The sequence below is a fragment of the Artibeus jamaicensis genome, unplaced genomic scaffold (genome assembly GCF_021234435.1).
Source record: "Artibeus jamaicensis isolate MK-2021 breed Jamaican fruit bat unplaced genomic scaffold, CSHL_Jam_final contig_332, whole genome shotgun sequence".
In the NCBI taxonomy this organism is placed as follows: Eukaryota; Metazoa; Chordata; class Mammalia; order Chiroptera; family Phyllostomidae; genus Artibeus; species Artibeus jamaicensis.
The window spans coordinates 4171157-4183571 of record NW_026521788.1 but is presented as its reverse complement, the minus strand read 5'-3'; the positions used below and the strand labels follow the sequence as shown (position 1 = coordinate 4183571).

The 12415-nt window shown below is 41.2% G+C and overlaps 1 protein-coding gene across 1 annotated transcript; it reads left to right on the top strand.

Annotated features, from left to right (window-relative positions):
* Positions 1-1950: 1950 nt before the first annotated feature.
* LOC119057768 (interferon-induced protein with tetratricopeptide repeats 1-like) lies at positions 1951-11849 on the top strand. Its single transcript, XM_037156669.2, has 2 exons — positions 1951-2073; positions 10132-11849. The coding sequence occupies exons 1-2, from the start codon at positions 2069-2071 to the stop codon at positions 11561-11563; spliced, it is 1437 nt and encodes a 478-aa protein (XP_037012564.2). The 5' UTR covers positions 1951-2068; the 3' UTR covers positions 11564-11849.
* Positions 11850-12415: the final 566 nt, after the last annotated feature.

Here is a 12415-nt window from a genome sequence, read left to right as displayed (position 1 = left end):
TGAATATGTGTAACCAGTGCCAGTAAAGGTGATTCGCCTTGTCTGTTCAGGGAAACCCTGCTTTGGGAGATAGCCCCAGTGCTCGCCTTACTGTTGGAAGTAAGAAACCTCCTTTGTTCATGTACAGCCTTGGTGGACATTCCCTGGGCTGCTAAGTAACAATGTCTCAGTGGAAACTTGTAATTGGTGAGGGCTGAGATGAGAGATGAACTGGATAGGAGGGACTGAACAAATACTCCTTAGATCTAGCTGTGTGTTCGATTAAGCATTTCCAAGACAAAAAAAAAGTCCTTGCAGGTGTTCCTTTATTTGGCCTATTTCCTTCATTCGTGGTCTAGGTGGATTGTTTATTTCTTTCCAGCTGAAACCCAAAGTGACAGTATCCTGGTCACTTAATTGGGAGTGTCGTATATTATATTATATATTTATATTATGCTAGATTCCTTCCACATATATGAGGCTCACTGAAAATGGGGTATCTCCCTCAAGTCCTTTTTTTCTGTGCAGTCCTCTGGAATCCAGCCACCAGCCTTCATGACGAGCACCAATGAACTGAAGTTCTCCCGTAGGGTCTGAGGCAGATCTGCTTCCCAGCCCTGACCACTCACTGGGCTATTGCAGCACTGGGCACTCCCCTCAGTCTGGCCCCAGGTCCAGTCATTGGTAATCTGCTTTCACACAACACAGGACTCACCTGGAAAGTTCAAGACACATCACATGGCCCTTCTCCTTTGACTCTTAATGGTGAAGCAGTGGACATGGGATACCATCAGAGCTTTCCATCTCTCGTCTCAGATTCTCTACTTTTTCAGCCCAATCACTTGATGGTGTTCTCTGTGGCTAAACTTCCCTTGTTTTTATTATTTTCAGGCCACATGGAAGAACATGGCTGACAACGGTACCGATGTATGTATGCCACAGGTCCAACACTAGCCAGTGTCAGCTTTCCACAAAAGCAAATCTGACTGTCTCCTCTCAGTAAGCACTTCCCCGTGACTAGATCAGCTGTGGTTTAGTATTAGTTTGTTTTGCAAACCTGCTGGGGAATTGCCACTTTTCTAAAGTATCAGGAGAGTGAGGCAATTTCCAGTCAAACGTAGGGAGAAACAGGAGCTGGTCAGGCAGCAGTAATAGCAGACTAACCTGCACCCAGGATCCCAGTCTCGGCACTTTTATTTTTCTCCACCTCTTACTACAAACCCCACAGGTACAGAAGATGACATGGCCCAGGTTGATGGAGACCAAGCCCCGGTGCCCTGGGCACCAGGAGGACTGGACAGCACACTTACACAGTGTGCTGACCTGTCTGAACAAGGACCCATCACATAACTACAATACAGGACATTAAAAACGAGAAAATATTACCATTCAGAATAATGTGTTTTGTTTAAAGTCTCAAGACGGTAGCACATACATTTCTCTGTCCCTCAGTGTACTAAGAGGTTACGGGACTCTTATTGTCATTGATTCTCCAGAAGGGTATGCAAAGGTACAGAATAATTAAGATACAACTTTACTCTCAGAAAATGAGTGAAATTGGGTTAAGGCTCCAGTTTAGAGATTGGCAGAATTTTATACCATAAAATGAGCAAAGTCTGTTTCCAGATGAGTGCACAGGCATAGATCCTGAGCATGACCTTGGCAAGTTCACACAGCCAATTGTCACAGGGGTCCCTGGCTCCAGGGGTCAGTGGACTGAGCATAACTGGCAACTTCTAGCTCCCAGGCTTCTGTAAACATGGTTGGTACAGACGCTGAGAGAGGAATTCGGGTATCACAAAAACTGTCCTTCACCATCTTCTCAGAAGAAAACAATCATTGTTTCAGTTTTCCCTGCAGGGGGCAGGAATTCTGACCATGGTCAGTTTCACTTTCCAGTTTCTGTTTCTTGTTGTTCTTGCAAAGACACGCCCACAAGTTTCCTGATTAGTTGCTGTTTCCCTTCCTTATATAGCCCTGTGTTGGGGCTTAAGTTTATCTGAGTATCTACAAGGCCGGCTGACAGATCTCAGAGCAGCCCACCCAGCAAAGCAAGCACAGTGCAACTGCTCCCTGATTCACAGCAACAATGAGGTAAGCGTTTCTTGCTTCTCTGTCTTTCTAACGTTTTGGAAAAAAATGTTAATTGTTACTGTCTGAACAGACTTAGTTTCTGTGATGTCAAGCTTCTCACACTTCTGTTTGGGCATTTGAGTGTGCTTGTCCATGCACACACACACACACACACATAAACTGTTTTATTAGTTCAGGCATTTTCATTTTTGTTAGCATAGTCCTGAGGAAACTTACCTCATGATAAAGCCTCAGAAGAGGAGGGAAAGGGCAAAGGAATTTTGCAGGAGAAGATGATCCCAATCTCTGATGTTACTTTCCACCAAACTCATCTCTGTCTGACATAAGGAGGGAAGACCCCGTTGGTGGGGATAAAGACACTGCTTTTAGAGGCGCCTCACCAGGGAGAAGCTGCAGGACTACACAGCCATGGGACCCACAGTGGAGGGGTTGTCAGGTGTGTGGGGGAAAACACTGTGGGGATGTGGTGGGGAAGCTCCCTGCCTAGGAAACGAGCCTTCCGTAGGCTTCCTGCATCCCTCTCTGCACGGCTGAGCTGCTATAGGAGGCCAGTCCAGTGCGACTGCAGTTAAGATCAGCAGCCAGGTGGTCTGCAGGGTCCTTGATCGCCTCCTGTCCTGGGGGCTGGGCTGGAGTTCTGCACCGGAGAACACCCCCATCTTCCCTAGTGAAAGGACCTAATGTGGGAATTTCTATGCTGTCCACACTGAATCTACATTCCAATAATTCCTGATATCGGTAGATTAAAAAGAAAAGACATTAATCAATCCATACTGATTTGCAAATTGCCCCTCAGCGCTCAAATAGGTAAACTTTTGAAGAGGCAAAAGTTTCAGACGATGCCCAGTTAGAGGTTTTTGAAGGTTGAATAATATTGCCTTGAAAAAAAAAAATATTGCCTTGTATGTATACACCGCATTTTGTTTGTCCATTCATCCATTGATGGACACTTGCGTTGCTTCCACATTTTGGCTGTTGTGAGTGATGCTGTTAGGAATACAAGTACACAGATATCTGTTTGAGTTCCTATTTTCACTTATTTTGGGTGTATTTCCAGGACTGGAATGCCTGAATCCTATGGTAATGGCATGCTTAATTTTCTGAGGAGTCACCACCATTTTCCACAGCAACTGCCCCATCTCACACTCCCACTGCACGCAAGGGTTCACACGTCTCTGTACCCCACCAACACGCATTATTTGCTGCTTCTCTTATTTCAACAATAGCCATTCTAATGAGTGTGAAGTGGGATTGTAAGGTGGTTTTGAGTGGCATTTCACTAATGATTGGTGATGTTGAACATCTTTTCGTGTGCTTCCTGGCCATTTGCACATCTTCTTTGGAGAAATTTTGTCTCTCATCCTTTGCCCATTTTTTCATCAGATGTTTGGTTGTTATTGCTGCTGTCCTTGATTTGGAAGTGCTGCTTATATAGTCTGGATATCAATCCCTTACCAGACGTATGATTTACAAATAATTTTTTCCATTCTGTGAGTTTTTTCACTCCATTGATAGTGTCCTTTGATGCATAAAAGTTTTAAATTTTGATGATGTCCAATTTATCTGTTTTTACTTTTGTTGCCTCTGCTTTTGGTATCATATGCAAGGCATCGTTGCCAAATACAATATCCTGGATCTTTTCCCCTATGTATTCTTCTAATATTTTAATAGTTTTAGATCTTACATTTAGGTCTTTGATCGCTTCCAAGTGCATTTTGTTTTTCCATTTATGTTGTAAAGGGTCCAACTTCATTCTTTTGCACGTGAATATCCAGTTTTCCCAATACATTAATTGAAACACTGATTTTTTTCCCCTCCATTAAGTGGGGTTGGCACAATTGTCAAAAATCATTTGACTATTCTTATGGACTAAATTGTGTCCCTTCAATCCATATTTTGAAGCCTTAATCCCAATGTAACTGTTTTTGGAAATAGGGCCTGTAAAAAACATGAAGTGCGGTCATAAGGGTAGAACCGTTTTCCTACTGGGTTGGTGTCCTTGTAAGAAGAGGAAGAGCAGTCTTTTCCCCACACCATGCGCCGTGGAAGAAAGGCCAAGTGTAGAGGCCAAAAAGAGAGTTCTCGCCCAGAACCAATAGTGGGCGTTTGATCTGGGACGTCCAGTCTCCAGAACTATGAACATGTACATTTCTTTTGGTTACTCCACTTTGTCCATGGTACTGTGTTTTGGTAGCACTCACTGCTAATACAACCATATATAAAGGTGTATTGCTGGGTTCTCTTTTCTATTCCACTTTTATATATGTTTGTCTATATGCCAGTGCCACTCTCTTTTCGTTACTATAGCTTGTAGTAAATTTTGAAACCAAGAAAGTGTTAGACCTCCAACTTGTTTTTTTTTCCCAAGATTGTTTGGCCTATTTGAGATTCCATATGAGGTTTTTGGTTTTTTTTCCCCAAGATTTTATTTATTTATTTATTTATTTATTTATTTATTTATTTATTTATTTTTAGAGGCAGGGGAAGGGAGGGAGAGAGCTGAAGAGAAACAGCAATGTACAGTTGCCTCTCACTTGCCCCACACTGCAGACCTGGCCTGCAACCCAGGCGTGTGTCCCCACTGGGAATCAAACTGGCAACCCTTTGGTTTGCAGGCTGGCATTCAGTCCACTGAGCCACACCAGCCAGGGCAGATTCCAGATTAAATTTTAAGTGGATTTTTCTATTTCTGCAAAAAAATCATTAGAACTTTGATGAGAATTGTATTGAATCTGTTGATTTCTTTGTGTGGTATTTACATCCTAACAATTTAAGTCTTCCCATTCTTATACACAAGATGCCTTTCCTTTTATTTGTGTCTTTCTTCATTATCTTCAGTAATGTGCACTGTTTAGTGTATGTCTTTGCCTCCTTACAAAAGTTTATTTCTTAATATTTTATTCTTTCTGATGCTGTTGTAAATAGAATTGTTTTCCTTTCTAGATGGTTCTTGCTAGTGTATAGATACAAAAGTGATTTTTGCATGCTGATTTTGTATACTACTGTTTTGCTAAAAGTTTTTATCAGTTCTAACAGTTTTTGTGTGTTATATGTAGGATTGTCTATATATAAAATCCTACTGTTTTGGGTTTTTTTGCCCTGGCTGGTGTAGCTCAGTGGATTGAGCGCGGGCCTGCAAACCAAAGGATCGTGACTCGATTCCCAGTCAGGGCACATGCCTGGGTTGCAGGCCAGTTCCCAGCAGGGGACACAGGAGAGGCAACCATCCATTGATATTTTCTCCTTCTCTCCTTCCCTTCCCTTCCCTTCCAAAGATAAATAGATAAAATCTTTTTAAAAATTCTACTGCTTTGGAACAGATATATATTTACTTCTTCCTTTTCGATGTAGATGTATATATTTTTTCTTGACTAATTACTCTGGTGAAGACTTCCAGGGCTGTGTTGAATAAAAGTGACACAAACAAGCATCCTTACCTTGTTCCTGATCTTATAGGAGAAGCTTTCAATCTCTCACCATTGAGTGTGATGCTAGCCATGGACTTGCAATAGGTGGCATGTATTATGTTCTGGCACTTTCCTTCTATTATAGTATTTTGAGTACTTGCATTATGAAAGGGTAGTGAATTCTTGTCAAATGCTTCTTCTACATTAACTGAGATGATGATATGGATTTTTTTTCCTTTCATTCTGTTAATGGGGTATATTAAACTGACTGATTTTCATACATTGAAACCATCCCTCCATTCCAAGAATAAACCCTACTTGGTAAGGGTGTATCATCCTTTTGTTAAGCTGTTAAATTCAGTGTGCCAGTATTTTGTTGAGGGTTTTGCATCAACCTTTGTAAGAGAAATTGGTTGTAGTTTAATTTTGTTTCTTATTATCTTCATTTGGCCTTGGTATCAGAGTAATGCTGGCCTCCTGGAATTTGCGAGTATAAAAGCAGCATAGTGTCCTATTTAATTTTTTAGAGAGTTTTGATGTTAATTTTTTTTAATGAAGAGTCCAAGTCCTGGTTGAAAATCCACATGTGAATGTTTTTAGGCCTGACCGTAGGCAATTACAAGGGTTCCCCTGACTAGTGTCACTGGGAAGGCCGCCTTGCTCACAGCAGACTTGGGGCGCAGCCAATGAACTGCTGTCCCTGATGGAGGTTAGTCAATGACTCAGGTGCTCTCTGGCTTGACATGCTCTTCACTTGTCTGCATTCTAGGACAGGCACCTTTATTCCTTGGTTTCTTCATTTGAGGCCTTGACCAGAGCTACTCTTCAGGCACTTCTGCCGAGACCTCCATATGGGGGAGAAGAGAGGGAAAGCTTGAAGATCTTTACCCCACTATGCTCAGTACCCAGCATTTTCCCACTCCTAGCGCATAACCTCCCCCTTCCTTGGGCTTCAGGGTCCATTAACTACCAGAAAGTTTTGTTCAGGCCTCTCAGCCACATCTGGGCCAGTCTACCCGAACTTCAGCCTGTGGTACCATGCTGGGGACTGGGGTGGGGGAATGGAACAGGGGATTTGGCATTTTCTCCATTGTACGCTCTCACTGATACCACTGATACCATCACAGTAACAATTAAAGGCATAACACTTGCATTTTGGGCTTGCTGCCTTAATTGTCTACTCTGACACCTGGAAGTTCAACTGTCTCTCCCTCCCAACTCAGCTGAGCTCCTGACACTTAAAATGTATGGTGGGATTTACTAGTGAAGCCATCTGGTCCTGAGCCTTTCTTTGTTGTGAGTCATGTCTGTCTTGCTTTTTGTCTTAAGGGAAATGCTTTTAATTTTTTGACCATTGAGGATGATTTGGGCTGTAAGTTTTTCACACATGGCCTTTATTATTTTGAGGTATGATACTTCTATTCCCATTTTGCTGAGAGTTTTTATCAAAAATGGGTGCTGGATTTTAACTAGTATAAAGGACACATGGACAACAACTAAGGGGGGCGGAAATGGGAGGGAGGTGGGGAGCACTGGGGGGTGGGCTGGGATGGGAGTAAAAAACAGAAAACTGTACTTGAACAATAATTAAATAAATTTTTAAAAGATGGGTGCTGGATTTTATTGAATATGTTTTCTGCATCTGTTGATAGGGTCATGTGATATTTTATCCTACTTTTTTTTATGTGATGTACCACATTTTTCTATTTGTGAATGTTAAACCAACCTTGTGGCTCTGTGATAAATCCCACTTGGTCATGATGTACAGTCCCATGCTCCAAAAGGTTGTGGGTTCCACCCCTGTCATAGTGTATAAGGGAGACAATCGATCGATTTTTCTCTCTCACATCCATGTTCATCAAGGCTATGTGCCTATAATTTTCTTTCTTTGTAGTGTCTTTATCTGATTTTAGAATTAGTGTAATGCCAGCCTTGTAAAAAGAGCTTGGAAGTCTTCCCTCCTCTTGAATTTTTTTTGGAATCTTTTGAGGAGAGGTTTTTAATTGTTCTTTGAACATTTGGTAAAATTCACCCGTGAAGCCATTCAGCCCATGACTTTTATTTGCTGAAAGTTTTTTGACTCCTGCTTCAATTTCATTGTTTATTATTGGTCTCTTCAGGTTTTCTGATTCTCCTGATTGACTTTTGGAAGATTGTATATTTCTAGGAATTTGTCCATTTTGCCCACTTTGTGCATTTTATGGGCATATAATTGTTTACAGTTTTATCTTCCAACCCTTTATATTCCTGCGATGTCAGTTGTTACATTGCTGTTTTCATTTCTGATTTGATGTACTTACTAGTTCTCTCTCTTTGTTTCTTGATAAGGCTGGCTAAAGGTTATTAATCTTGTTTATCTTTTTAAAGAACCAGGTGTTACTTTCTTTGATCTTTTGTTTTGTTTTGTTTTTTGCTCTCTATGTCATTTATTTTTTCTCTGATTTTTATTATTTCCTTCCTTTTACTTACACTTGCCTTTTCTTGTTGTTCTTTTTCCAGTTCTTTTAAGTGTTGGGTTAGATCATTTATATGATATTTTTCTTGCTTTTTCGGGTCTATGAACTTCCCTCCCAGGACTGCTTTCACTGTGTCCCGTGTATTTTGGGTTGTCGTGTGTGCGTTCATTTCCTTTGTTTCCAGGGATGTTTTCTTTCTCCTTTGATCTCATTGGTAACCCATTCATTGTTGAATAAGATGCTATTTAGACTCCATGTGTTTGAATCTTTTGATTTTTTTTTTCATACCTGATTTCTAGTTTCTTTCCATTATGATCAGAGAAGCTACTGGATATAATTTCAGTCTTCTTGAATTCATTAGGACTTATTTTGGTCCTAACACGTGGTCTCTCTGTGAGAATGTTCCATGTGCACTTGAAAAGAATGTACATTCTGCTGCTTTGGGTTGATATGTTCTGTAAATATTAATTAAATCTGTGAGATCTAGTGTGTTGTTTAGGGTCCGTGTTTTCTTGTAGATTTTTGGTCTGGAAGGTGGAACCAGTATGGTCACTGGGGTGTTCAAGTCCCCACTATGGCTGTATTTGCTGTCAGTCTCTCCTCTTAAGTCCATCAAGTGTAGCAGTTTCTGAAAAATGTGAACACACACCTATCACATGACTTAGCTGTTGCGCCCCTGGACATGTTCCCCTGAGAAATAAAAATGTATTTTAGTTGTATGTTTGTACAGACAAAAGTCTACAGAAAAGTATTCATAGAACATTTATTTGTAACAGGCCCACACTTGAAACAACTCAAGTATCAGTGACAAGTGAAAAAAGACAATGTCATGCCCTAGGGCAAATGTCCGATGTCATGTACTGTGTGATTCCATCTATATGACACTCTTGAAATGACGAAATTAGAGAACTAAAGAACAACTTAATGGTTATCCGGGGTTGTGGGCTTCTCAGGGGGGAAGGAGGAGACAGATGTGAATGTGAGGGGACAGCAGAAGGGAGACATCTGTGACACCTGGAGAGCCTCGTATCTTGATGGCAGTGGTGGCTCCCCGGGTTTATTCATGTGATAAAATGACATAGAACTATACACGTATTATGCCAATTTCAGTGTCCTAACTTTGATATTACACTATAGTTGTGTAAGATATAATCATTGGGAGAAACTTGGTGAAGGGTATATTGAAACTCTGTGTTCCCTTTGCTTTCTGCAAATGTATAATTATTTTCAAATAATTAGTGGGAAAAGGACTTGGTCAAAATGACCTCTTTTAGGTGGACTTATTTGCTTGCATACTCTGCAGCCTAAGGTCCTGAGATGCTGTGTGTCTACCTGCATTTTGTCCAAATTAAATTAGTAGGAAAATAGAAAACTCTTTTTTTAAAAATTTATTGATTGATTTTGAGAGAGAGAGAGAGAGACATCAGTTTGCTGTTTCACTCATTTATTCATTCATTGGTTGCTTCTTTATGAGCCCTAAGCAAAGATTAAACCAGCAACCTTGGTGTATCCGGCCAGTGTTCTAACCACCTGAGCTACCCAGCAGGACCAGGAAACTCTTACATGGCATGTAATATACTGTAAGTGCTTTGCACATTCGGCTTATTGATCCTCATCAAACCCAGTGTCATAAGAACTATTATTATCCCTATTTTACAAATAGGGCATTGAGGCACAAACAGGTTACTTGGAGAGAAGGTGCTGGAGCCAGCCTATGGAGCCAAGCAAATTGCATTCAAACTCTGCATGCAGATCTTAGAAATAGAGTTGACCCTTGAACAAAGCAGAAGGTAGGGATGCCAAGCCCAGCCCCACCCCCCTCGTCCCTACACAGTCGAAAACTCACTATAACTTTAAAGTCTACAGTTAGACCTTCATATCCACAGGTCCAACCAACCACAGCTCAAACACAGTGGTGTTTTCAACCACAGTTGGTTGGATCCCTGCATGTGGAACCCTTGATAGGAAGGAGAGACTATACTGAAACATCTAGATATGTATAAGTGAGCCTACAAGTTCCTACCTGTGTTGCTCGAGGTCTAACTATAGAGGAACTCTAAAAAGAAAAAAAATAAAAAAAAATGAGGCAGCCGTGTCCTTTTCCAGGCTAAGCTATACATGTGAAGTGATTTCTCTGGCTTCTTTCCATTGATATTGCCTCACCTAACAAAGAAAATATGCTTGTGTTTTCACAGTGAGAATTCCGAGGAAGATCAGCTCAAAGACAGGCTGGAGCAGCTGAGATGCCATTTTACATGGAAGTTCCTCATTGAAGATGTTGAAATGACTGATTTAGAAAACAGGATCTATAATCAAATCGAATACCTAGACACAAAATTTAACGTGGCAATACACAACCTACTGGCCTATGTGAAACACCTGAAGGGCCAGAATACGGAGGCCCTGCAGAGCTTGAAGCAGGCTGAAGACTTGAGCCAGACAGAACATGCTGGCCAGTCGGAGGTGAGAAGACTGGTCACCTGGGGCAACTATGCCTGGCTGTATTACCGCATGGGCAGACTAGAAGAAGCCCAGATGTATTTGGACAAGGTGGAAAGCACTTGCAAGAAGTTTGCCAGTCCCTCCTGCTACTCAGTGGAGAGTCCATACATGGACTGTGATGAAGGCTGGGCCTTGCTGAAATGCGGAGGAAAGAATTATGAACATGCTAAAGCCTGCTTTGAAAAGGCTCTGGAAGTGGACCCTGAAAACCCGGAATTCAACACCGGGTATGCAATTGCTGTCTATCGTCTGAATGGGTTCATCAGAGCATCAGAGACCGATGAGGCATTTTGTCTGCAAACCCTCAAACGGGCCATTGAGCTAAATCCAGAGGATGCGTATATTAAACCTCTCCTTGCCTTGAAGCTTCAGGACATCGGACAAGAAGCTGAGGGAGAGAAGTACATTGAAGAAGCGCTGACCAACAAGTCTTCTCAAACCTACGTCTTTCGATATGCAGCCAAGTTTTACCGAAGAAAAGGCTCTGTAGATAAAGCTCTTTACTACTTAAAAAAGGCTTTGAGGGCAACACCCTCCTCTGCCTTCCTACACCACCAGATAGGGCTTTGCTATAGATCACAAGTTTTTCAAATGAAGAAAGCTAACAACTGGAAGCCTAGAGGATGGGATAGAGAAAGTATCAACAGAATAATACAATTAGCTATATCTCATTTCGAATTTGCTCTGGAACAAAAGCCAACCATGGAAATTGCTTATGTTCACCTAGCAGATATGTACTTGGAAGCAGGAAACACCAGAAAAGCTGAAGATGCTTATAAAACAGTGTTCAGCATGAAATCAGTCGAAGAAGAAAAACTGCAAGAGCTGTATTTCCGCTATGGCCGAGTGAATGAATTTCACAAGAAATCTGAAGCTGATGCTATTATCTATTATTTAAAAGCAATAAAAATAGAAAAGTCATCATTTTCAAGAGATAATAGTCTCAGTGCTTTGGAGAAATTGCTTTTAAGGAAGCTGCAAAGAAATGAAGCAGACGTCGAAAGCTTGAGCATCCTTGGGTTCGTCTACAAATTGAAAGGAGAAATGCATGAAGCCCTGGGGTACTATGAGCGGGCCCTGAGGCTGGCTGCCGGCTCTGAGAACTCTGTGGGATGTGTTCCTTAGGGGCTGAAATGCAGACCGCCTTCACATTCCATCTGATTTGAGGTTAACGTGCGCTAACCATCTCTTCTGTGTGCTGCTTCCAGAAACATGAATTTTTTGAGCAATTCCTCACACCTGATCCAGAATTACTTGTATTCAGAAAATAGTCATACAGGATATATATGCTTCTGTGTGTGTGAGAGAGAAAGAGAGACATAAACCATTTCTCTGGGAATGTTACATAGTAGAAGTAACAATTTGTTACATGGATTTGTAGCAAATAAAATAAAGTAAAATGATTTACTCATCTTGTGAATGGTTTTCACTGCTAGATATCAAATACACTATGGGGACATAGGAGAGGAAAAATTATTTGTCCTCTACCTGCCTTAAGTTCATTGGGTGCAGCCCCATAAGTTAGACTTAACAAAAAGCAGAAAAACAAGAGGAAAACAAACAAAAGTGTATTGACACGTGCATCTTACATATACACGGCAATACCCAGTGATAAGTAACTCAAAGATGTGGTTAAACTTGAACTTATATAGCATCTTAACAAAAGAACAATAAATGTTCAAAGAAAGAGTAAGTCAAAGGAAAAAAAGGTTGAGTTTCCAGATTGGCAAATTGTAGGAAGGTAAATATTTGGGGAAAACTACGAGAAGATAGCCAGATGCTAGTTAGGAGGGTTTGGTATGCAGATACCCTGGATAGTGACCAGGATGCCTCTGGTGATGGTGGGAAAGGTGGGTCACCTTCATGATTTATGTGCTACTTTTAGGTGGATGGGTGATGGGCAGAGAGACCTTTTCTTATGTTGGCTTTCAACTGCCTTCAGGTCAAAATAATGTCGAGTATTTGGGGGTAGAAAAT